The following is a 23,085-nucleotide window of genomic DNA, read 5'->3' as shown; positions in this document are numbered from 1 at the left end:
ATACAAATGCCTATTGGAGGGGGGACCGGCTCCACATAAATCCGGTCCTCAATTGTTGTCATGTTCTCTAAACTCTCTCTCTTGCAAAAGTATTGTCTATGCCAAGTTAACTAATTGCTATGATTATGTTGCTATCTTCAATTATGTCTACCCGCTATGCTCACAAAATCATTTCTTGAAAGTACTCTCATTAAATTCCGTTATTCTCAAATTGAATAGGCAAATCCCATTACAACTATCCACCACTTTTCGACGCTTTTGGTCCGCAAGTCCACTTTTGCACCGGAGCCTTATCAGAGAACCGCTTTAGCTCATTCACATTAAACAGTAGCATCTTGCACCATCGAGGCTCTATCTGCCTATGAGAAAGGAGCACCATGAGGAGCCCCATATTCTCCGTCTTGAGAAAAAACTTGTATGAGCAATGCTTTGATAAAAAAAAAATGAGAGGAAAGAAATACTTTTGTTGGATTTGCTATCAAATCCCTTGAAACTTGATAACTTTTCATTATGCTAATCTATCTGTAAGCGAGGGCCAAATAACGACCTTTTGGGAAAAGGAAACTGCAAGTCCCCCAATCCTCGCTCGTCCTCTTCCTTGGAGCTTCCATTTGCACGCTCGCCCTCCTTCCCTTTTTCAACGCAAGGCAAACCTGCGACTCTGCGAGCACTGCGAGCACTACGAGGACTACTTTTCTACAACCTGCTTTTCTTGTCGATTCCTTAACGCCCACAAAAAAGATATATTTTTTTCCTTCGATTCAAGCTGGTCAAGCGGTTGAGGCCAAGGGCAATGGTCAAGATCATGCCAGGTGGCCACTCTCAGAATCGAGAAGTTCACCAAGTGCCAAGAAGATGTTTTGTTTACAGAGAATGGATTAGTGCCGCCAAAGACATTAGAGATGCCCAAAAAACTCAATGCTGAGTTACACCGATCAGCATGAACAATCACCTTGGAAGCATGCCAGCTGTTCCCAAACATAGCAGGGAGTTACAGAGAGCTGTTGAAGACGACAACCGTCGCAAGGAGATTGACTCGGCAAAAAAGCATGCTGCTGCTCAAAATGTTGATTATGAGAGCTTTGCAGCCTTGGTATTACCTCCTTCTCTGCTCTCTTCCTTCGTTTAATGAATGTGGAAAGTAGTCAAGGTCTTGATATGAGCCTTCAAAGGCCATGAGCTGGGCCTACGATGTGTCAAACAGATGCAAAGTGTGAGTAAGTTGGGCATGCACTCTGCTCACATATGTGGGGATCATTATCTCAGGAAATATTCTCATGGTGTGAGGTTGTGGGTGATGGGAATCCAACTGGCCTGTCTCAGCAATCTTCAGGGTAGTTGCCGAATCATCCAAGAAATCAAAAGCCTTTATCGCAAATCATGTAACATAAGTCTCCATCAAATACATATAGCTCTATTTTCTATAGAGATTGAAAAGGGAGGCAACCAGACCGGTATAGGGTTGGCCTAGGTCTTGCCTTAGATTGGCTGAGCCCCCCTGCCTATTCTTTGACATAAGCCGCACTGCAGGTAACCAAGATTGAATCTTTATCTGCTTCAAGTGAAACTATTGGTAGATTGACTTGAGTTTTCTGTTGAGTGATGATCATCACTGGTTGGAAATCTGTAAGGTATTCCATTGGTTTGTCTGGAACTGTAAAATCCTCCTAAAGGGATGTTGTAGACTGAGACAAAGTAGTGTTTGGAGGTATATCCATATGTAAAGGTTTATCAATAGAATAAGTTGTGTTCAGAGATTCATTTGCAACGACTAAAGTCGTGCTGCAAGAGTCTGTATCTTCTTTATCCTTTGCACGGCTGAAGGCAAGGACCGGAGTCTTCAAGTTTGAAGAATTATCATTCACCATAGCATCTAATATCTGTTTAGAGACAAAGACTGTATTCTGCAAGGGTAGTGACAAGACGAATTTTCCTGCCTGGATCACGGCTAAAGAAGGGGTTATGTGCTTGCTGGTTGTCACATAAGAACTGGAATCTTCTGAATGTTCAGCTTTCTCAGTGGGTATTAAGGCTTCCAATTGAGAAGGGGGAGGTCGAGGGAGCTGTTGCCTCTTAGACCTCTGAAGGATCCTCTGGCACAAGGAAAGGATCAATAAATCTTCAACTTTACCACCATCAGATAAGAAAGACTTAAATGTAGGGCATGGCTCGCGAGGGGGAACTTGTCCAACATCGCGGCGTTCACGACCGAGTACTCGACTAGGGTCGGATATATGTGCCACTAAGTAAGCCCATCTTGATATCGTTGATGATCTGTTGGAAGCTTCGTGTTGCTGCTTTCGTCGCTGATGATCCCGATAAGAAGTTGGTTGCTTAGAACTGTAGCATTTCCAAGAATATTTATGGTGATACTTTTCTTGCTCGTACAAAGGTACTTTGTGTCTAGCTGTCTCTGATAAACCATGCTTTGGGTGAGAAAATTTGAGTTCCGAAGGCTTTTGTTTGAGTGGTTCTTTCTGGTCGACCACTGAAGCATCTGAAGAAGATGCATGCATGTATTGTCCGAGAAGCTGTTGGGTGACTCCGAGAAGAGGTTTGCATTTGCATTTGATCCAAGTGAGTGTGAATTGATGCGAGGCTCCTGGAAAGTGCTGCCATCTGCGCTTTGAGAACTGCTATCGGGTCCTCCGGGATATTATGGTCGTTGCCATCTTGTGATCCGGCCATGTGATTGCTCAGCAGGAGTAACTGAAACCGTGTGGCGTGACGATATGTCACATACCCACAATACTTCTGCTAGATGGGGTCTTCTTCTGGTGCTGGTAATGGATCTTAAAGAGGTTGAGGAGCGGACGAGAGTCTATCTCTAGCAGGATCTCCTCAGGAAGATCGTCCATTGCACATACACTGCACTTGTACTGAGAGAATCTCGTGAGCGTGGGAGTGCGAACAAGAGGTTGAGGGCGAACAAGAGAGTTGGCTGGTTGATGTTTTTGTTAAACGCTGGCTGGGTGTGTTCAAATGGTCCTTTTTAATTAATGTAAGTGGGTTGGCTAGCCAAGTTGGACACCCACATTGGGTTTTAATGGCCACTTAAATGGAGTAGCGTTAAAAAACTGAAAACGCTGCTGGTTATTGAATTCTTGCGTAAGAAACCTACGAAGAGCATTCTGCCAGCGAGTAGCCAGCGTAAGCACATCAACGCATGGAAATTGCAGGGTCGCCAGCATGTCATGTGCCAGGGGGTGTAGATTGCATCATGAAGTGGCAATCCAGCCAACATTTCATGCGCCAAGGGGTGCGAGCACGAAGGGGCACGCCGTCGCGAAGGGGTGCGAACACGAAGGGCACGCCATCGCGAAGAGGTGCGAGCTCGAAGGGGCAGCCTGCTGAATATGTGCGGCGAGGGTGAGAGGCTCACAACCTTCGGGTCCTGGGAAAAAAATTTGCTCTGAGCCCACTGTAAGGATTCTAGGTACTAATCCTTAATTAAGTACTTAAACTCATGATTAAGACTTAAGAAACTTGAACTGAACTCAGAAACAAGACTCAGAAGACTCCGTGTTCGATTGATTGAATGATTGACTGCATGAAACTGAGTACAATAGGCTCCTTTTATAGGAGATGAAGAGACACAAATAAAAAGATACGTCTCCTGGTGAAGAGACATGACTTTAGATGTGAAGACACATCCTTTTGGCGAAGAGCTGCAACCATTGGGCGAAGAGTCACAACCGTAGAGCGAAGGGGTGTGACCAGTCGTCGAAGGAGTGTGGCTTTTGGCGAAGAGGTGCGTCTCTTGAGCGAAAGGTCATGACCATCTAAGCGTAGGGGTTCTCCTGGCTGGCCTTTGGTGGCTGAAAACGCTAGGGTTTCTTGCCGGTCTTGCTAAGAAGGTGCACTTCCGGAATGTACCAGCTGCCTCTTCTGCCAGATGGTGCTAGCGCTAGGTTTTCTTATATATTGGCTTGGTCAAATTGCCCTACCCAGTTTCCCAACAAAGTCACTTAATAATAATAAGTGAAAAATGGCAAAAATAGGAAAAATAGGTTCTGTGCACTGTAAAATGCTCCTGATAGATTCTGATGGTAATGTTGATGATCATATGCACCTACTCTAAGTATCTGGACATGCACGGTTTGCGAACAGATTCACAAAAGTGCCAGAACACTTCCTAAGCTAACTAAAATGAACCCTAGACATGAAGTAGCTTGTCCACGTACACATAGGGTTAGATGTGCACGTGACAGAAGGCTATTTGGGAGAACATTGGCACGGTTGCAGTTCTCGTCATCTTTTCACCCATAGATAGATGGGCAATCTGAGATTGCAAATTTAGTCGTACTGGATTTATTGAAGTCTTACATTTTTGATCAGAAGACTCAATGGGAAAAGTATTTGCTCTTGGTGGAATTTGCTTACAATAACACGATCCACTCTTCGACGGGGAAGGCGCCATTTGAGATTATTGAAGGTGCTACGAGGTTCCACCCTTCCTAAGCACGAAAGATAAGATTTTTGAAAGCCGACCAGTTCAGGAGGGACTTAGACTAGGTTCCGGAGGCTTTAGAGAAATCTCAAGAAAGACATAAGAAGGCAGCAGATCTACATGGTCGCGATTTGAAATTAAAGGAGGATGATTGGGTGCTCTCACGTTTTGAGAAGGCACGCCTGAGAAAGAAAAAAAAGGGAAAGGTTGGCTTTTTCCAAAGCTTAGCATGAGATACTATGGACCTTTCCAAATAAAAGAAAAGATAAATGATGTCTCGTTTAGACTGAAGCTGCTCGATACTTCAAGAATTCACAATGCAACTATCCCCCATTGGATGCGAAGTAGATGGAGGAGGAGGACCTAGCAGATACTCCTCAGATTGTGCTTGAAGCATACGGTTTAGCATAGTCTACTCCGATAGAACCCCGATTTCAGCATGGGCGAATCTAGTGCAGTGGGCTTGCACAAGAGGGGAGTCACTCCGCTCCTTTGTCAACAGATTGCCCCGATTTTTGATATAGAGTCACTGATGTCCCTATTGGGTTTCAGGGATACTGCTTGGCTGACAGTATTCTGTTGTAATGACTTTATGATTTGAAATTCCCGACAATGAAAATGATACTGATTTGTACTTGACTTGTTTAAGTGCAGGAATTGATAGACGAGATGACTGCAGCATTTCGGTCTGATAAATCTCTACAGACATGATTGCAATAAGGATTAGTTAATCGGGCATCTGTGAGGTCCCGACTCGATCTAGATGCGATTGCTAAACACGTTGCCAGACATTTTATGGGATAGTTGGCACAAAATTCCCTCTTGAACAACTTTGCTCGTACTTGAGAGATGTTTCTCCTTGCATGATTGTGTATTGCCGACATCCACACCTCTCAAGGCAACTATCCATCACTTTTCGCCGCTTTTGGTATGAAAGTCCCCTTTTCCACCGGAGCTTTATTAGAGAGCTGCTTTAGCTCATTCACATTAAACAATGGCATCTTGCACAATCGAGGCTCTATTTGCCTATGAGAAAGGAGCAGCATGAGGAGCACCGTATTCTCAGTCTTGAGAAAAACTTGTGAAGAAAAAAAGAATACATCGTTTCCATGAGCAATGCTTTAATCAACAATTTTAAGAGTAAAGAAATACCTTTGTTGGATTTGCTATCAAGTCCCTTGAAACTTGATATTTTTCATTAAGCTAATCTATCTGCTCTCTTTCTGTAAGCGAGGGCCAAACAAAGACCTTTTGGGAAAAGGAAACTCTCTACCCCCTCCTAGGCTCAACAATCTCCTTTCAAGTCCCCCAATCCTTGCTCGTCCTCTTCCTTGCAACTCCCATTTGCACGCTCTCCCTCCTCCTTACAGTCCGTCCCAATCCCCCTCCTTGCAGGCCCCCGCTTCTCATTTTTCAACGCAAGGCAAAACTGCGAGCTGGAAGAGGCCCTGCGAGGACTGCTTTTCTACACGTGCACGACGGCCTTACGAGCGCCTGCTTTTTCTTGTCGGCTGTGCATCCAATTCCTTAACGCCCACAAAAAAGGTATCTTTTTTCCCCTCGATTCAGACACTGATGGTCGTGCGATTGAGGCCAAGGTCAATGGTCAAGATCATGCCAAGTGGCCACTCGTAGAATCAAGAAGCTGAAAAAGCTTATTAGGCTCACCAAGTAATAAAAAAATACCGAATGCATCTATGGCATACGCAGGAAGAATTTTGAGCATAAGCATTGACTGTCACAAGACGGGCACCATGTGCCAATAGAAAAGAACAGATTGAATAGACTTTTAGCACTTCAATTACAACCGAACTGAAAGAGAGAGACGACACGCGACACGGAGTGGTGGAATTCCACCCCAGAGAGTATTGGCCCCCCTTTTGGTATTTCTTTATATTGCATCAACACAGTACAAGCCGGTACTCCAAACTCTGCACCTTCTCCAGGAAGCATACCAGAGAATGAGCCCTTAGCACATATTTAAAGGCCCTTGGCCTATGAAAAGCATTTACATAAAAAGCCTTTAACTCATTATCTTTTGGTCCAAAAGCAATGCCAAAAAGCTACCAACACGTTTTGCGGAAGTCCGTACAACTGCCACGCCATCAGTTTTTGCGTGTGTGATGCTGCTTTATTTTAATCCCTTTATGTCATTGGGGCCCCATCGGACGGGGTCCCCATAAGTTGGTAGGACTTCTTCGTCTGCTACTTGTTCTTCTTAGGGTTTAGGCCCCTCGGCCGGCATCTGCAAGTTGGCTCCATTCTTCTGGGCTTTGACACGTCAGCAGTTTGTGACATCTCCCCTTCTTGAAAGAGAGTAATCGTCCGCGATTACAGCATATCTGCAAAGCAACTCAAGTTAGCTCAAAAAATTTCTGAGGGACAATCAGTTTTCTCTTTTTGTTAAGGAGTTAGCTTCTCCTTTCGGCTCTTTTGATCAAGGAGTTTTCTTCTCCTTTCGTCCAGATCAGAACTCTCGATATTCAGCCGTAGTAAAATTAGCCATCACACCCAGACCGCACTGATCTTCCACGCTTGTCTTGATGCACTAAAATTACATACTCGGGCAATCTCATCCAATTAGGAATATTTAGTAGTTGGCACATCACAATGCAACACAAATGCTTACATATGCATGTTACAAGACACAACAAACAGCGCCGTTGAGCACTCCCTCGAGACAAACAGTCTGCGGTATGAAGCTACTCACCGACTACCTCGTCACCCCCCCGCAAATAACCTAAAAAGGTCCGGGCCATGAGCTCAGAGGACTATACAACCAAATGCTTCCCAGATCGCAGTCCGCGTCGCTTGGAGGTTCAAGCATACAACCAAACGCTCCCTAGGCATCGGCCTGCGTCGTTCGGAGGTTTTCTAGCATACAACGGAACGCTCCCTAGACATCGGCCTGCGTCGTTCCGAGGTTTTCAAACATACAACAAAAGGCTCCCCAGGCATCGGCCTGCGTCGTTTCGAGGTTCAAACAATACCAAAACAGGATTTCTCACTTCTCCACCCGGGAGTAAAATCACCAATCATTGAAACCAGAGTCAAACAATTCAAATCGGCACCAAGACAGGTGAAAAACAGATAGCATCCATTTCAAACAAACTTCAAACAATACTTTCTCAAACGATGTTCAAAAGTATCTAACTAGAAAACAACTAGAGAGGTCATTCAAGGCTTTGTTCGGACAATCGAACTTTGAGGACAACTGGCTTGCCCTTCTGCATCACGGTGATGGTTTGCTTCCGAACCTGGAGAGTTGCATCATTCTTGTCGTGCCAGGGCATGCCCAAGAGAACGTCGCAATTGCCCAACTTCATAATGTGGAAATCGGCTTTTCTATGATAATCTTGTATAGTCCCTGGAAGAGCACCAATGAGCGGTACCACTTTCTGAGTTTGCCCCGTGGCTAGCTCAGCTTCAATTTCTCCACCCTCTGCATCATAATCAAAGTGTATCTGCTTCAAGAATTCTGGATGGATGAAGTTCTCTATAGCTCCGAGGTCAAAGAAAATAAGGGCTTTCAAGCCGTTGACTTTTCCATAAGCTTTGCATAATTCATTAAAACTCTCAAGATGTATACCATAAATATCGGGTACTAGTTCAATAGCAGGTCTAGCCCTCCTCTTGGTCGTAGGTGGCCCCGGGGATCTGTCTGACGTGGGAGCAGAAGGTTGCACTGAGGACGTCGAGGCTCGCTCAGGACATGTATTGAACGTATGCCCTGTTTGGAAACATTCGAAGCATCGGCCTTCTTGTAACAAGGCGTCTCGTTGATGACGTGTCCGACGAGGCCGTTGAGGTTGGTTTTCACGGGATTCTCGAGAATTTGTTCGTTGTTGTCGGGAGTTCTGGTTAGTGGCCGGAGGTTTTTCTGTGGTAAACTCCAACTTTCCCTTCATGAGCTTGTAGCCGACCGTGGCATGGTCCATAAGCTCTTGCATGGTAGAGACTTGCTTGGAGAGACAATATTCTTGCAATGGTGATGGTAGTCCAATGGTGTACCGCTCGCACTGGTCCTCCAAGGGAATGAACTTAAAGGACACCGAAAGGTACACGTTGAGAAACCTTTGGTTATAGTCGTCCATGGTTTAAGTGGCAAGCCCCACTCTGCCAAAATCCGGACTTCAAACATCGAAGTTATATAACTACGTGCAAAAACTGTCTTGAAAGCTTGCCAGGTCCTTGGAGCATGCGGTTGTGTCGCGATTGAACTCCACCATTGCATAGCATTATCTTTAAGAAATCCCGCTGCTCGAGAAATCTTGGATTCTTCTGTATAGTTCCTCAAAGCATTGATGTTGTCAAATTGCTGTAGGAACTGCAATGCTTTCTTGCGATCTTTCACCCCGGAAAAAGTGAAAAATTTGATTGTCGTGCCGCCATCTTTGAAATCTTTGGGTTGGTTAGGCGCATATCCCGGGTATGGATAATAAGGGTATCCATATGGGCTCCAACCATTGTAGCCTCGTGGCGGTGGCGGTGGTGGAGGTGGGGGCAATGTCGGTTGCACTGGATCAGGGTCAGATGGCTGCACAATATTCCTGAAGACTCCCCCGATCGAAACAGACGTTTGAGAAGGTTTCCGGTTGGAAGCTCTCGTACTTTCTGATGCCGGAGGAGGAGGTACCACCTGGGGCATCAGAGGAGGTAACTTGTAGTTTAAAAATTGTTGAAAACTTTGCAGCATCGGAAGATTCTGCTGAGGATGCCGCGAAAGAATGTCGTGAAGCTCGTTGAGCAGAAACTGCAAATATTCTGATTAATCCATGTCTTGGGTTCTTTATGGCTTATTTCCTCTAAGACAGAGCGATGAAGACGGGAGCGGGCCCGATGTGTGATGAAGTAAGGGTGGAAGTCGCTAATAAGTCTGGGGTCGGAGCACGAAGATACCTCAATTAAATTCCAGAAGTCTCTGGTTTTCTCCGTCTGCTCTTTTGTGGGACCGATATGCTTTCAGAAAAGCACATACTTGATGCTCTGATACCATTGTCACAAGACGGGCACCACGTGCCAATAGAAAAGAACAGATTGAATAGACTTTTAGCACTTCAATAACAACCGAACTGAAAGAGAGAGACGACACGCAACACGGAGTGGCGGAATTCCACCCCAGAGAGTATTGGCCCCAAACCTTGGCGCCCTTTTCGGTATTTCTTTATATTGCATCAACACAGTACAAGCCGGTACTCCAGACTCTGCACCTTCTCCAGGAAGCATACCAAAGAATGAGCCCTTAGCACATATTTAAAGGCCCTGGGCCTATGAAAAGCAGTTTACATAAAAAGCCTTCAAACTCAAAAGCTTTTGGTCCAACAACAATGCCAAAAAGCTGCCAACGTGTTTTGCGAAATTCCGTACAACTGCAACATCATCAGTTAGCGCAAAACGCGGGGTGTCCGCACAACTGCCACATCATCAGTTTTTGTGTGTGTGTGAGTCCTGCTTTATTTTAATCCCTTTTATGTTATTGGGGCCCCAATCGGACGGGGTCCCCATAAGTTGGTAGGACTTCTTCTTCTTAGGGTTTAGGCCCCTCGATTGGCATCTGCAAGTTGGCTCCATTCTTCTGGGCTTTGACACGTCAGCTGTTTGTGACACCGATCTGCTGCTCTATTTCTATCACGTGCACATCTAACCCTATGTGCATGTGGACAAGCTACTTCAGGTCTAGGGTTCAAGTCAGCTTAGGAAGTGTTCTGGCACCTTTGTGAGTCTGTGCGCAGGCTGTGCATGTCCAAGCACTTAGAGTAGTTGCATATCCTCTGGTTGCACATAGCATGATCATCAACATGACAGTCAGTATCCATCAAGAGCATGACAGTCAGTATCCATCCTTTGTGTTGGAAGTGGTTTCAGGAATTTTCCTCCTCGGAGTGTCACAAGGCGGGCACCACGTGCCAATAGAAAAGAACAGACTTTTAGCACTTCAATAACAAGTGAACTGAAAGAGAGAGAGAACACGCGACACGGAGTGGCGGAATTCCACCCCAGAGAGTATTGGCCCCAAACCTTGGTGCCCCTTTCGGTATTTCTTTATATTGCATCAACACAGTACAAGCAGGTACTCCAGACTCTGCACCTTCTCACTGAAGCGTGCCAGAGAACGAGCCCTTAGCACATATTTAAAGGCCCTTGGCCTAAGAAAAACAGTTTACATGAAAAGCCTTCAAACTCAAAAGCTTCTGGTCCAAAAAGCAATGCCAAAAAGCTGCCAGCGTAATTTACAAAAATTTGTACAGCCTGCCACGTCATCAGCTAGCGCAAAACGCGGAAATCCGAACAGCCTCCCACGTCATCAGCCAGCGTAATTTTTAGAATCTGCCACGTCATCAACAGCTACGCAATTTTTTGTGTGTGTGTGTGTGTGTGTGTGGGTCCTGCTTTATTTCCTTTATGTCACTTGGGGCCCCATCGAACGGGGTCTCCATAAGTTGGTAGGACTTCTTCTGTTACTTGTTCTTCTTAGGGTTTAGGCCCTAGCGATGGCCTATTTGCACTGGGGTGCTATCCGCCAGCCAGTTCGAATGTTCTGCATTTCTCCAGCGCCAAAGCTTCTGGCAGCCTCATTGTGTGCGCACGATGGCTGATGATGGACTTTCTACACCTGCCCTCTACTTCTCGTACATAGACCAGATACCGAAGAAGAATTACGAGTGTACCCCTCCTGCACACAAAGTGTTCGTGTTTTTCCGAAGCCTTTTTCAGAGCCGGAACCCGTTCTAAACATAATTTCCACTCCCGGAGTACTCGTCCCAGAACTTGCACCTGTTCGAGAGTTCCCTTTGAAGCGTAAGCATGCCGAATTCTCAGGACGGAGGTGGTCAATCTGACGACGCCCTAACTCTTATCAAAGAGCAGATGGCCACACTTTCCATAAGTCTCACATCATTTCACACTCGCTTGGATGAGATGCAGACGCAAAACACTTCTCGAAGTCGTCCTGCTGTTTCTCGGACTACTAATGCAGCATCTTCAACACCTTCTTCCGAAGCTTCAGTGGACGAACCAAATGAACCAGATCCAACTGAAGAGGTAGACAATCGCGAACTTCAATTTCTTTACAAAATATTTAATACTGCACAAAAGAAGAAGCTTGATGTTAAACTGTCGGAACCGTATACTGGTCTCGGCGACAGGCGCGTGCTGGACCAATGGCTATTCAAGATGGAGGTCTACTTGTCCAACACGCACTTGGTCGAGAGTAAAAAAGTTGCACTTGCTAAGATCCGAATGAATGTTGAATGTCAATGTGATGTCCTATGATGTCGTGTGATGTGACTGTCGAATGGTACATGTGCTAGATGTGTGTTCCTAGTGCGTCGGTACTAACAGTCAGTGTTTGCTAAGGTAGTTTATGGCTTCTGTCTGTTCTGCAGGCGTAATCGAGGGTGATTACAATGCTTTCAAGAAGGGGGTATGTCACAAACGGTGAGGTGGCTGCCCAGTATACACACACACTATATCTTTTGATGATGTGGCTGCCCTGGGAACCCCCCGGAAAGGACCTGAAAGGTTGACATGGCTGGTTGCTACAGTAGCCCCGGAAATGGCGGAGAAAAGGACACGTGGTAGCCTTCACGTTTTGCGGCGAAATTCACGGAAAAGCAAGGCAGCAGAGAGGGAGAACTCTTTTGCTTTATTCAAGGGTTCAAGAGAGCTTGAGAGAGAAAAGATGGAACTGCTTTTTTTTTTCCGAGAAAAAGATCCTTCTATTAGTTAATGAAAACTGCCCATAGGGCTACATCCACCTCTGCAAGAGAGGGCTACAACAAGCATGATGGGGAGACTCTCCCAATGAAAAAACAGCATATATACAATGAGGCTAAATCAAGAGATGGGAGGAGGGAAGATCCACACAGGTGGACAGTAGTGCCATCTGAGCACCCCCTGGACTATGGTGTAGAAAGGCCCAGGGCGCCAGAGTCGAAGGAAAGCCTCGCGGCGCTCCCGCATGCGGTCGGAGCTGCCCTGTAGTCCCTCAAGCTGTCCTCTGAGAGTATGGATCAGCTCTAGCCAAAAGTCACGAACAGTCTCTGCTGGTGGCACAGGGCGAGCCTCAAAGATGCGGAAACAGCGGGCCCGCCATATGAACCAGAGAGCTAGGCCGCTGATGAGCTCCCAACACTCCTCTCTCTCACTGCACCACTCCTGTGGAGTAAGCTCTGTAGCAGGCTGGAGTGTAGGTCGCCCCCCCTGCATCACTATCATCCTGCTGGTGGAAGATAGCTCAAACTGAAGTGCCGGGCCCGTGAGGGTGGACCAAGCCGCTGCCCCCCAAGTGTATTGTCGAGCCGTGGAGAGGGCAGGCATCAGCCGAAGAACTCGAAGCCACACCTGCTGGGCCGAGGGACAGTCCCAAAGACAGTGACGCTGACTCTCCACCAACTGGTCACAGGCTGCACATGCGGCCGAGAGACCACTATGCACAAGCCAGCTCCCTACTGTTGTGGCTCTGTGTGCAACCAGCCATTGGAACAAAGTGACGCGCCTCGGCTGTCTGGAGTCCCACAGCCTCTGCCAAAAAACCGCCAAGAACTCGACTGTGAGGCCCTCCTCCTGCCAATGACGTGCTGCAGCGGGGCGGGCCTCTCTCTGTGTTGCAAGTATATGACGTCCAAGCCGAATAGTGTACTGAAAGAAGGGGACTCCTGGGCGGTCTGCAGAAGAGAAGGGGTCCCTCCATAGCCACTCACCAGGATCCCACTGTACTCGTGCCAGTGGACAACACTTCCAAGCCCATAGACTCCAGTGTCCAGTCTCAAGAGCTGCTGGGTTCAGGGTCTATGACGCAAGTCCTCCCACAGATGCCAACAACTCGGATCCTCTGGAAACAGCACTCTGCTACCTGCGGGGTCTCTACTGCAACTCGTTGTAATCATCCTCCACCCTGAAGCTTGAAGAACAGGGCTGGGACAGTCTCTGAGCAAGCCCTGACTGAAATGAGAACCTCCAGTCGTGTGAAGGCTCCCATCCACCGGGGTGCTACTGGCTCGAGAGGCGTGAGCCACTCAGCTGGAACTGACTCTGAGATGTCCTGACACATGCTCTGCACCCCTCTCATGCCCTGTAGCTGGACAGCCTGCACCTCCTCTGACAAACCTGTGAACTCTAGCTAGTCACCTAGAGAGCGCGCTGGACCTGCTGCCATGGGACCCCAAGAAACATGAGGCCGACTCCCAACCAAGTGGCCTCTCTGAGTGCTAACCATGGGGTTCTAGACGAAGGGCTGCCGTAGGCGCTCCTCCGTGCACGTCGGCTGTCTCTGCTCTAGGCCACGCCGTAAGAGCTCCCAAGATCGAAGCAAACTCACAGCGAATCGGTCCTCCAGTCTCCTGCTCAAACCAACTCGGCGCAACTCTGTAAAGATCCATCTGGTCGAAGGTTGCCAAGGGCCTCCTGACTGAGGCACCCTGGCACGAAGCCTCTGCAGCAAGAACTCCTTCCAAGGCTCCTCTCCTGGAAGAAGTCCTCTGACGACGAACTTCCCAAGAAGGGCTCTGCTCTGCTGTGCTGGATCAATGATCCCAAGCCCTCCCTGAGAACAAGGAAGAGTGATGACCGACCAAGCCACCTTGGCTCGGGCAATCTGAGTGTCGCGACCTGACCAAAGGAAGTTCCTGATCAGCCTCTCTACCTGGCTGATACAAGAACTCGAGAAGATCCATCAAGAAGTGATGTACCACATAGTCGCCAACAACACCTGGTTGGCAACTACTACTCTACCAGCCAGCGAAAGTCATGCTGAGCTCCAATGTAACAGCTTACTCCTGATGGACAGGAGAAGAGGAGCAATCTGCGCTCGGGGGAGAAGTCCAAACCAACCTGACAACCCAAGTACCGAACTGCAGTCCCTGGAGGAATCCACCTGAAACCCTCTCCTGGCATCCAATCTGGCACAGGAGCACTGCCGACGGAGAAAGCCACTGTCTTTCTCCAATTGATCAGTACGCCCGATGCACAACAGAAGGTCTCCAAAGCCTGCTCACATCTGTGTAGATTGGCCTCTTGGCCCTCTAAGTACAAGGCTGAGTCGTCGGCAAACTCAGCGTCCAGAAGCTCATCTCCCCGTATAGGGAGTGCTAAGCCCCTCAGACCAACCTGTTGTGACACCAAAAATCTGCTCATCGCCTCCGCATAGAATAGAAAGAGAAAGGGGGCAAGAGGACAACCCTGTCTGACCGATGGTGTGAGCATGAAGCGCTCACCTCTACCTCCTGCCAAAAGCACTTGACTGTGAGCCTGTCTGTACAAAGCTGACACCCCTCTGATCCAAGCATCTGAGAAGCCCATCCTGCGTAGCGTGCCCTCTAGAAAGTCCCAGTCAACTCTGTCGTATGCCTTCTCAAAATCGAGAAGAAGAATCACAAGGTCCTCCCCACGGAGCCGTGCCAGGGCAGAAGCCTCCCAGAAAGTGAAGATGTTGTCAAGGATACTGCGTTCCTTGACAAAACCTATCTGAGTCCCATGTATAAGGCTCTCCAAAAGTGGCCGAATCCTCAAACTCAGAGCCTTGGCAAGAATTTTGTAGGCTGAGTTGAGGATGGTGATGGGGCGCCACTGTCGAATCTCATCCAAGGAGCCACCCTCCTTTGGAATGAGGTAAATGAGGCCCTCACTCATGCTATCCGGCATCACTCCTGTGTGCAAAATGTACTGAAAGGCACTACAAAGATCTGGGCTAAGCAGGTCCCAGTACTCCAAGAAGAAGCTGGGAGTCAGCCCATCCTCACCTGGACAACTACCACGAGGGAGGGCCCTAAGAGCCATGTGCAGCTCCTTAAGCTGAAGAGGCATCTCTAGCCTCTGGTGCATCTCCTCAGTCACAAGACAAGGCATCTGTGCCCAAACCTGCTCCCTGCATGCATCCTGTCGCTCTGATTGGGGCTCAGCCGATAGTAACTCACGGTAAAAGTCAGTAGCAACTGCACGCATATCCTCGGGCTCACAAACAACTGACCCATCAGGTCTCCTCAACTGATTGACCTTGGCATGCGAGTGCCGAGGTCCCACTGTCTCAAAAAAAGCACCTGTCACTCTGTCACCCACCTGAGTCCACTGAGATGCCTGTCGGTGAAAGGCAAACTCATGACGCCTCTCCTTTGTGCAAGCAAGCTCCTGTCGAGCTTGCTGTAATTGCTCCTCCAACCATGGACTGTCTGGATGCTGCTCCTGCATCCTCTGTAGTGAAGCAATGCCTCGTCTGTGACGCTGCTCCTCCTCTCTCGCTGCAGCCTGTCGAGCCAGAGACTCCTGGAGGAAAAAGTGGCTAAGCTGAGCTAGGCCTAAGGCCACTCTGTCTGCAGGTAGAGCCTGACTGTCCATGCCCTCTGTCCAGAGAGCCTCTACCCTCTCTCTGAGTGCTGAGTCCAACAAGACCCGCTCTGGGATGCGAAGCATCGTGCTCCCACTCCTCTGCCTGTCTGCCACTGTGAGGATCACTGGTGCATGGTCCGAGAAGGATGTCCCTGCTAGGATGCCCACTGATCCCCCCAAGTCACTGAAGTGGTCACTAGTGTAGAAGCGATCTATCCGCGATAGATTCACTTCCACTTTGCGGTCCGATCTAGAGAAGGCAAGACTCTCTGGAGGCCTCACAAAGCCAGAATGCTGCCATGTATCTGAGACCCTCAAAGTCATACACAACCTCTCCCAAGCTGCTAACTCGACTCCATGCACAGTAGCATGGGTGCCTCCGATCATGTCAGAAGGGTCCTCCAACATGTTGAAGTCCCCTCCTACACACCAATGGTCAACCTGTGGCAAAGACTCAACAATCTGTGACCAAAACTCTGCACGAGCACTCGCCACATTGTGCGCATAGATGTTCAGGAAGCCCACAAGGCCACCCTGAACCTGCATAGTAATCCACTGAGCCCTGCCTGGCACAATAATCCCTCTGCCCACAATGGCCTTCTGCAATGAGTCTGCAATAGTCATACATACCCCACCCTGGATGCCTCCAGGTCCAAAATCAGCTGACCAAAAGGTATCATAACGTCCACGCAATATCTGACCACATCGCCGAATGCGGCTCTCAGACAAATGGTGCTCCTGAAGCATAAGGAGATCAATCTCTCCTCCCACAAGGCAACGCTGAAGCTCCTGACGCAATCGGCCCCGCTGTCGCTGAAACTGGGGCCCATCTAGTCCCTGCACGTTCCACGAGACGATCCTCATGGGGAGCGAGAGAGAACAGATGCTGCCGCAGCAGCAAGACGGGCTATCTTCGAGGCTGGCTTGGATGGGGAGTAATCCACATCCGAGCGTCCTCTAGATAGGCGAGACTGCAGTGAGTGCCTGGCCCAAGCCCAAGCAGAGCGAGCCGTGCGTAAAGCAACCTCCTCTGTCCAAGAGTCCTCATGAATGTATACATAGCAAGGCAAACACTGCGTATCAGCAAAAAAGTACACCACAATGTGCCTACATCCTGCTGAGTCTGGGGGTGTCACCACAAACTTGGCCAGTGGCCACAAAGTCTGCAGCAAATCTGTAACTCCAAGTTCTCCCATGTGGTGAGAGAACTCGAGAACCTGTGTATGCAACCATCCCACCACTGAGTCGAGGGACCACTCTGTCTCGGTCCTACCACAGAGGGGGAAGGAGAAACCAACTGCTGAATCCAAGGCCTCTGTCCCCCTACCGGCGAGGAACAAAGCATGGACCCTGAAGCAGGCTGCCTTGTGGTCTGTTGCGGAATCGCCGAGAAAGCGAGTGAACCCGTAATCGAAGAAATCCCAGCGGCGTTGGAGGTCAAGATGGAACTGCTTTATTTTTAATGCTTTTAAGTTTCCAGCTTTTTGGCTTGCTTTTGGCATCCCTTGTACTCTTTAAATAAGCAGGCAGGGCCTCATAACTCAGAGCATCTGGACGCAGAGTCTGAGTGTGAGCGCCTACCCGCACTCTTGTACTTTGAACACAGATTAATACAAAAAGAAATACCGAAAGGGGCGCCAGTCTTTGGAGCCAATGACTCTAGGCACGGAACTCCGCTGGGCTAGTGTCGAATCAATTGTGAATTGTGAACTGTTTTGAAGTGTTTATTTGTGCTGTTGCGGTAGATTCTCGACTTGGAGTGTCCAAGTCTGTTACAGCGGTATCAGAGCACGGCCGATTCCTCTTCTACGGAAAATCCGATCCCTAATTTTCTTCCGCGGCACCTATGGCTTCAGGCAAAGGTCAGTTGACTCCCTCTGCATCTGGAGATGCAAGAAGGGATCACAACGAAGATTCAAGCAAGGAGTATGGCCCGCCTCGGCCTACTCAAACGGAGCGTCGAGAGATGGAGGGTCAACGATTGATCGGCGGCGCAACAAAGATGATGCTCAATTTTGCGAAGGATCCAAAATTTGCAAAATATATGAGCGAGACTTCTTTTGAGGAGGTGCACACGCACTGGCAGAAGACCACAAAACCACCTCGAAAAACCGCTCTCAAGAAACCTCCTACTCCCAAGAAGTATACAGAGAAAGAATTAGAAGAGGTGGTTGATGCACGAATTGCTCAACTTTTTGACGTGCAGAACAAAGCAAGAAAGCACGGAAAAAGCAAAAGAAAGGCACTGACTTCCCGGGTTATTTGGGTCGTCATTCGACATTTGAAAAGGCAAAGAAATAGAAGAAGCGTGTTCGATTTGAAGGAGTACTGAGTTCTTCTTCTTCTTCTGGTAGTTCTTCTAGCTCTTCTGACTCGAGCGAAGAAGACAGAAAAGGCAAAAAGCGAAGCAAAAAGCAACGCTTCGGAAAGGGCAAGAAAAAGGCAAAGAAGTCTAAATCTCGCCCCGTGGGCCGTGATTGACAGTACTACAGAGGACTTGTCTACAGACAGTTCAGACTCCAATGACAGCAACTTTTATGCAAAGAAGAAGAATTTTTACAAAGCCAACCAATATGACTTTCTAGAAGACAAAAGCAAGAAAGTCCGAGAGTTTAAGGAAGGTGGATAGTCAATTAAATTTGACATGTTTTCTGGATATAGAGATGCTTTGAAGGCTTTGTCTTTTGTACAACAGTTTGACATCGCTTTCGCGGGAGGGCATTACTCAGAGCACTCTAAGATTCAGAGAGATGCCTCTTACTCCACGGAAAAACAAGGCAGCTTTTGCGGCAGATTTTGGAGCTTTTTCCTACGCTATTTGCTGGCTTTATTTTAGGCAAATTGAAAGAGAGAGAGGGAGAACTCTTTTGCTTTATTCAAGGGCTCAAGAGAGCTTGAGAGAGAAAAGATGGAATTGCTTTATTTTTAATGCTTTTAAGTTTCCCAGCTTTTGGGGCTCTGCTTTTGGCATCCCTTGTACTCTTTAAATAAGCAGGCAGGGCCTCATTACTCAGAGCATCTGGACGCAGAGTCTGAGTGTGAGCGCCTGCCTGCACTCTTGTACTTTGAACACAGATTAATACAAAAAAAAAACCAAAAGGGACGTCAGTCTTTGGGGCCAATAACTCTAGGCACGGAACTCCGCCGGGTTAGTGTCGAATCAATTGTGAACTGTGAACTGTTTTGAAGTGTTTATTTGTGCTGTCGCGATAGACTCTCAACTTGGAGTGTCCAAGTCTGTTACAAGTTCTCTGCTCAATGACACATCATTTATTTGGTGGCAACAACGGGTTGCTGATGGTAAACACACACCTTCTTGGGATAAATTCCGGTGTGCTATTGGCAAGGCGTTCGAACCCGCCAATGCGGATTTTCATGCCCGGTTCTCTCTTCGCTGCCTGACTCAGACAGGTTCCTCGGCCTCGTACATCACAGAGTTCCAAAGGCTAACTCTAGAGATAGAGACCCTTAGTCCCTCTGATAAACTTCACAGCTTTATTGACAAACTCGAACCCAACTTGAAGGACGATGTGCACAAATACAACCCTACCACCTTGGATGCTGCAATTGCCTATGTGGAGCGTCTTGGCAATGATCGGCGCCCTACACGGAATTTTCTCCCTGGTGACAGATCTTGATTTTTCTCAAGATCGGCATTCCAATACTCAGCAAGGCTCTTCGAATGGATCTTCGACTTCAAAGAAGGAAGGATTATGTACAATTTGCGGTGGTGACCAGAGATGGTATCAATGTCCAAAGAAACCAAATCCGTCTAATTTGAAAAGAAATTCCAACGCGGAAACATCATCGAATGTTGAACAACCAGATTTTGCTAAGAATAAAGGAAAATCTGTGGTCAATACGATTCGTGTCTGAGAGGATACGACTATTCTTATGAAGCATGCTCAGTGCAATTCTTTAGTTTTGGAGCCTCTCAAAGCAAGTTTTGAGCCTTCTTGGAACTATCAATGGTCGCTCTATCAATATTTTGGTGGACAGCGGATGCTCGAATAATTTCGTCAGCACTCAAATAAATCAACAGCTTGGTTTGCCAACTCAGAAGACATCTCACTTATATGATGTGGAATTAGCAGATGGATCAATTTTGACTTGTGATCAGATAGTTCGACAGTTGCAGTTTGAGATTCAAACTTATGCAGATCAATTGGATTTCGAAGTCATGCCTTTATCTTATTACGACATGATTCTTGGTCAGCATTGGTTATCCAATATGATCGAGCAATTAGCTTTCAAGGACATACTATCAATTTGTTCAAAGATGGACGTGAATTGATTTTACACGGGCTTTATCATGCGGAAAGAGTGATTCAAGCTTCACGTGTACTAGTCAAGTGACATGATACAGTGGATTATGAAGAGAATATAATTTCCGATACAGATGCAGAAATTCTAATTGATGAATTTTTGAATGCATTAACTTCTCTTGAATCAATTGTTGAAGACAAAGATGATTTCAAGCGAGCAATTTTTCCAAGTGATACTTCGTTACCAGAAAAAGATAAGGAGATAGTTGCAGATTCTGAATCTGAAGACTACTATGCTTTCTTTGATTCTTTGTTGGATGATGGTATGCCAATTGCAAGTCATGAAGTGACAGTTCCTGAAGATGATTTTGAAGAATTTTGGGATTGAAGTTACCCCCTCTGAAGAGTACCTATTCTCTTCCCTAAATTTTTGGCAGTTACTGGAAGATTTTAAACCAGAAATCTTACATCGCATGAAGAATTTTGAAGATTAATCTCTTGTTGCAGTTAACCTGATTATGCTAGATTCCTCTAAAAAGTCTTTGAATAATGCAATGACATGGGATTTAGCAGTCAAAGCAAGAAGTTTTCGCATCAAAGGTTCAAGACAAAGGTTTCCGATAACTCAAAGATTGAAGATTTTCAAAGATCCAATGCTTTTCCAGAGTTCTATCAACATCAGAAGTCATTTCTTTGACACGGGGTTCTCATTTTAAATGGGAGGGAATGTCACGATTGTGACTATGTTAACAACAATACATCTACTCCTAGTTGCAGATACCCGAAGTGCCATGCCAAGGAGGATCCCTGCACTTGGATGGTCACATCCCTTCGCCCAAGAGACGTGCCTCTTCGCCAAAAGCCACACTCCTTCGATGACTGGTCACACCCCTTTGCTCTACGGGTGCGACTCTTAGCCCAATGGTTGCAGCTCTTCGCCGAAAGGATGTGTCTTTACGTTTAAAGTCATGTCTCTTCACCAAGAGACGTGTCTTTTCATTTATGTCTCTTCGTCTCCTATATAAGGAGCCTATTGTTCTCAGTTTCAAGTAGTCATTCAATGAATCAACATAGAGTCTTCTAAGTCTTGAATTTGAGTTCAATTCAAGTTTCTTAAGTCTTAATCATGAGTTTAAGTACTTAATTAAGGATTAGTACCCAGAATCCTTACATTTTACTTAGCTGCTTTCCCTTGGCAAGAAGAGTCGGAAGAGCATGTGGCACGCATTTACTACTGCTGTGCACTCGTGGTTGAGTCTTTTGACCAAGCCCGGGTATAAGAATGGGTGGTGGCAAAACAAGCTGGTTTTGTTGTTGTATCAGATCCTATTTTATTTCTTTGCTAGACAAGGAGTTGAGTAAAAGAGCCTCTGGGCCTAAAAGTTTTGTAATGTTGAATGGAAATGGTTTGATGCTGGAGTTGTGTGAGTAAAATTTGTTCGTATTAGAGACTAGAGACTTTGACATTTTGAAGGTTTGGATTTTTCTTTTTAATATTTGTAGTCAGCTTTATGTTTTGATCATGTAAGAGCAGGCATTGATGTATCTAGTGAATTCTATGCATTTCTGTAAGTGTGTAGCTCCATTTTTAGCTCATAAGTTCGTCATTTTCTGAATTTATGAAGGTATTAAAAATTTTACGCATGTTGGACCTGATGTTTATGTCTATAACTTCATTTTCCATTAAGGGTGAATTTGGATTTTCCTGCATTCCTCTAGGTTTATATTGTAATTTTGCAAGTCTCAAACACGACTTTGTAAGTGTCCTATCATTTCTTACTAATGTGTGACAGGTGTCCATGGCCCATATCAAGCCATTTGAGCGTAAGAGAGGTCAGCAAGGGAAATCAGCAAACCACATTCGCCCACTGCCTGCATGGTCGCTCGATGCAAGTGGATCATTAGGCAGCTCAGCATCAACCTTAAGTGAAGTATCCCATTTAAGCAAAACAGGAAATTTATGTATGAGAGCAGAGCAGGAGGACAGCTTGGTGGCAATGGGAAGTTCGAGTCTTGGTTTAAAAGCCAAGCGCATGACAACTGATTGCTTCAAGAGGGAGTGGAGAAGATTTGGCACAAACTTTCAAAAGAGACTTGCTTTTTTGTTGGCACTTTCTCCTGATGAGTTGCCCAGAATTTTCAAAGTTGAACTGCCACCTTCGGTTCTGTCTGATGTGGTTGAAGTTTTATATTGGTGGAAAGACTTTTTACCTCAACGAAGAGCGAATGCTGCTCCAGTTTTGTTGAACTCAAACTCTGATGCTGAGGGAATTCCAACTGGTAGAGTCAGTGACATGAGTGCTGGCGAAGACTGTCCCATTCTGCAATTTTTTGACGGTCATCATGTTGTTCAGATATTGAAATCTTTATGTGCATGTGGACGGTTTTCATTGTCGTTGAAACTTGCCGGAAAAAGGGTATCATCTCTGGCCAATCACTTGATTAATATTTTGATTGAGAGAGTAGAAAAGGAGGAGATATCCACTCAGAGGGTTGATAGCAGGTATTGCGCGTTCTCTGGTACGGAAAATGATACCAGGGTTGGCTATGTGACCGACGATTCAAACGCTAGTGAATTCGAGGGTTCTAAGGGGGAACCATTATGTGTAGATGAACTACATCATCTTGCAAGTGTCTATCTGTGAGAGGCATGTAAAGAGTAAACAGAACTTTTATGTCAAATGGGGAGACTGATGTTGCTCCTAAATTCTCGATAGTGTATGCTATAAATTTTGCATTTGATTCTTGCAAGCTCTTGCCTGAACTGTTTGAAACTTATACATGAACTAAAGTGCATGAAAAGTAAAACTTGTTCAAAAAACAATCAGTTAATTTGAGAAAATGGCTACATTGCATTAGTAGTTTGTGAGACCCAACTTCTGTGTACTTTCCCCTAGTCAAAAGTAGAAAACTCTTTTGACATTTGAGCTTGTCAGCTTGCAAAGATTCATGCACTTTCATTTGAGAATTATCAAATAATTAACAAATATTGGAAATTATCTCATTTGCTAAGTTTAAAACATGGATAACTTGCCTTGCATTGGTGTT

The 23,085-nt window shown here is 46.5% G+C and overlaps 1 protein-coding gene across 2 annotated transcripts; it reads left to right on the top strand.

The window, feature by feature from the left end:
* The first annotated feature begins 529 nt into the window (after positions 1-529).
* LOC147426464 (dynein axonemal assembly factor 19 homolog) lies at positions 530-22,783 on the top strand. Of its 2 annotated transcripts, none has more exons than XM_086498044.1 (2): positions 530-1,093; positions 21,852-22,783. In XM_086498044.1, exons 1-2 carry the CDS (start codon positions 941-943, stop codon positions 22,680-22,682), a joined length of 984 nt encoding a protein of 327 aa, XP_086354170.1. In that variant the 5' UTR covers positions 530-940; the 3' UTR covers positions 22,683-22,783. The 2 variants fall into 2 exon arrangements, with proteins under 2 accessions (XP_086354170.1, XP_086354169.1); XM_086498043.1 differs by having other exon boundaries at positions 532-1,093; positions 21,831-22,783.
* Positions 22,784-23,085: the final 302 nt, after the last annotated feature.

The sequence above is a fragment of the Adiantum capillus-veneris genome, chromosome 24 (genome assembly GCF_014529385.1).
Source record: "Adiantum capillus-veneris isolate H3 chromosome 24, ASM1452938v2, whole genome shotgun sequence".
Classification (NCBI taxonomy): Eukaryota; Viridiplantae; Streptophyta; class Polypodiopsida; order Polypodiales; family Pteridaceae; genus Adiantum; species Adiantum capillus-veneris.
The sequence above is the reverse complement of the archived record's forward strand: the minus strand, read 5'-3'. Positions and strand labels throughout refer to the sequence as shown.

Coding starts and splice junctions, on each gene's coding strand:
- LOC147426464 (XM_086498043.1), top strand. CDS start 941: ATGAACAATCACCTTGGAAGCATGCCAGCTGTTCCCAAACATAGCAGG. Junction 1,094..21,830: donor ATGAGAGCTTTGCAGCCTTG/GTATTACCTCCT, acceptor AATGTGTGACAG/GTGTCCATGGCCCATATCAA.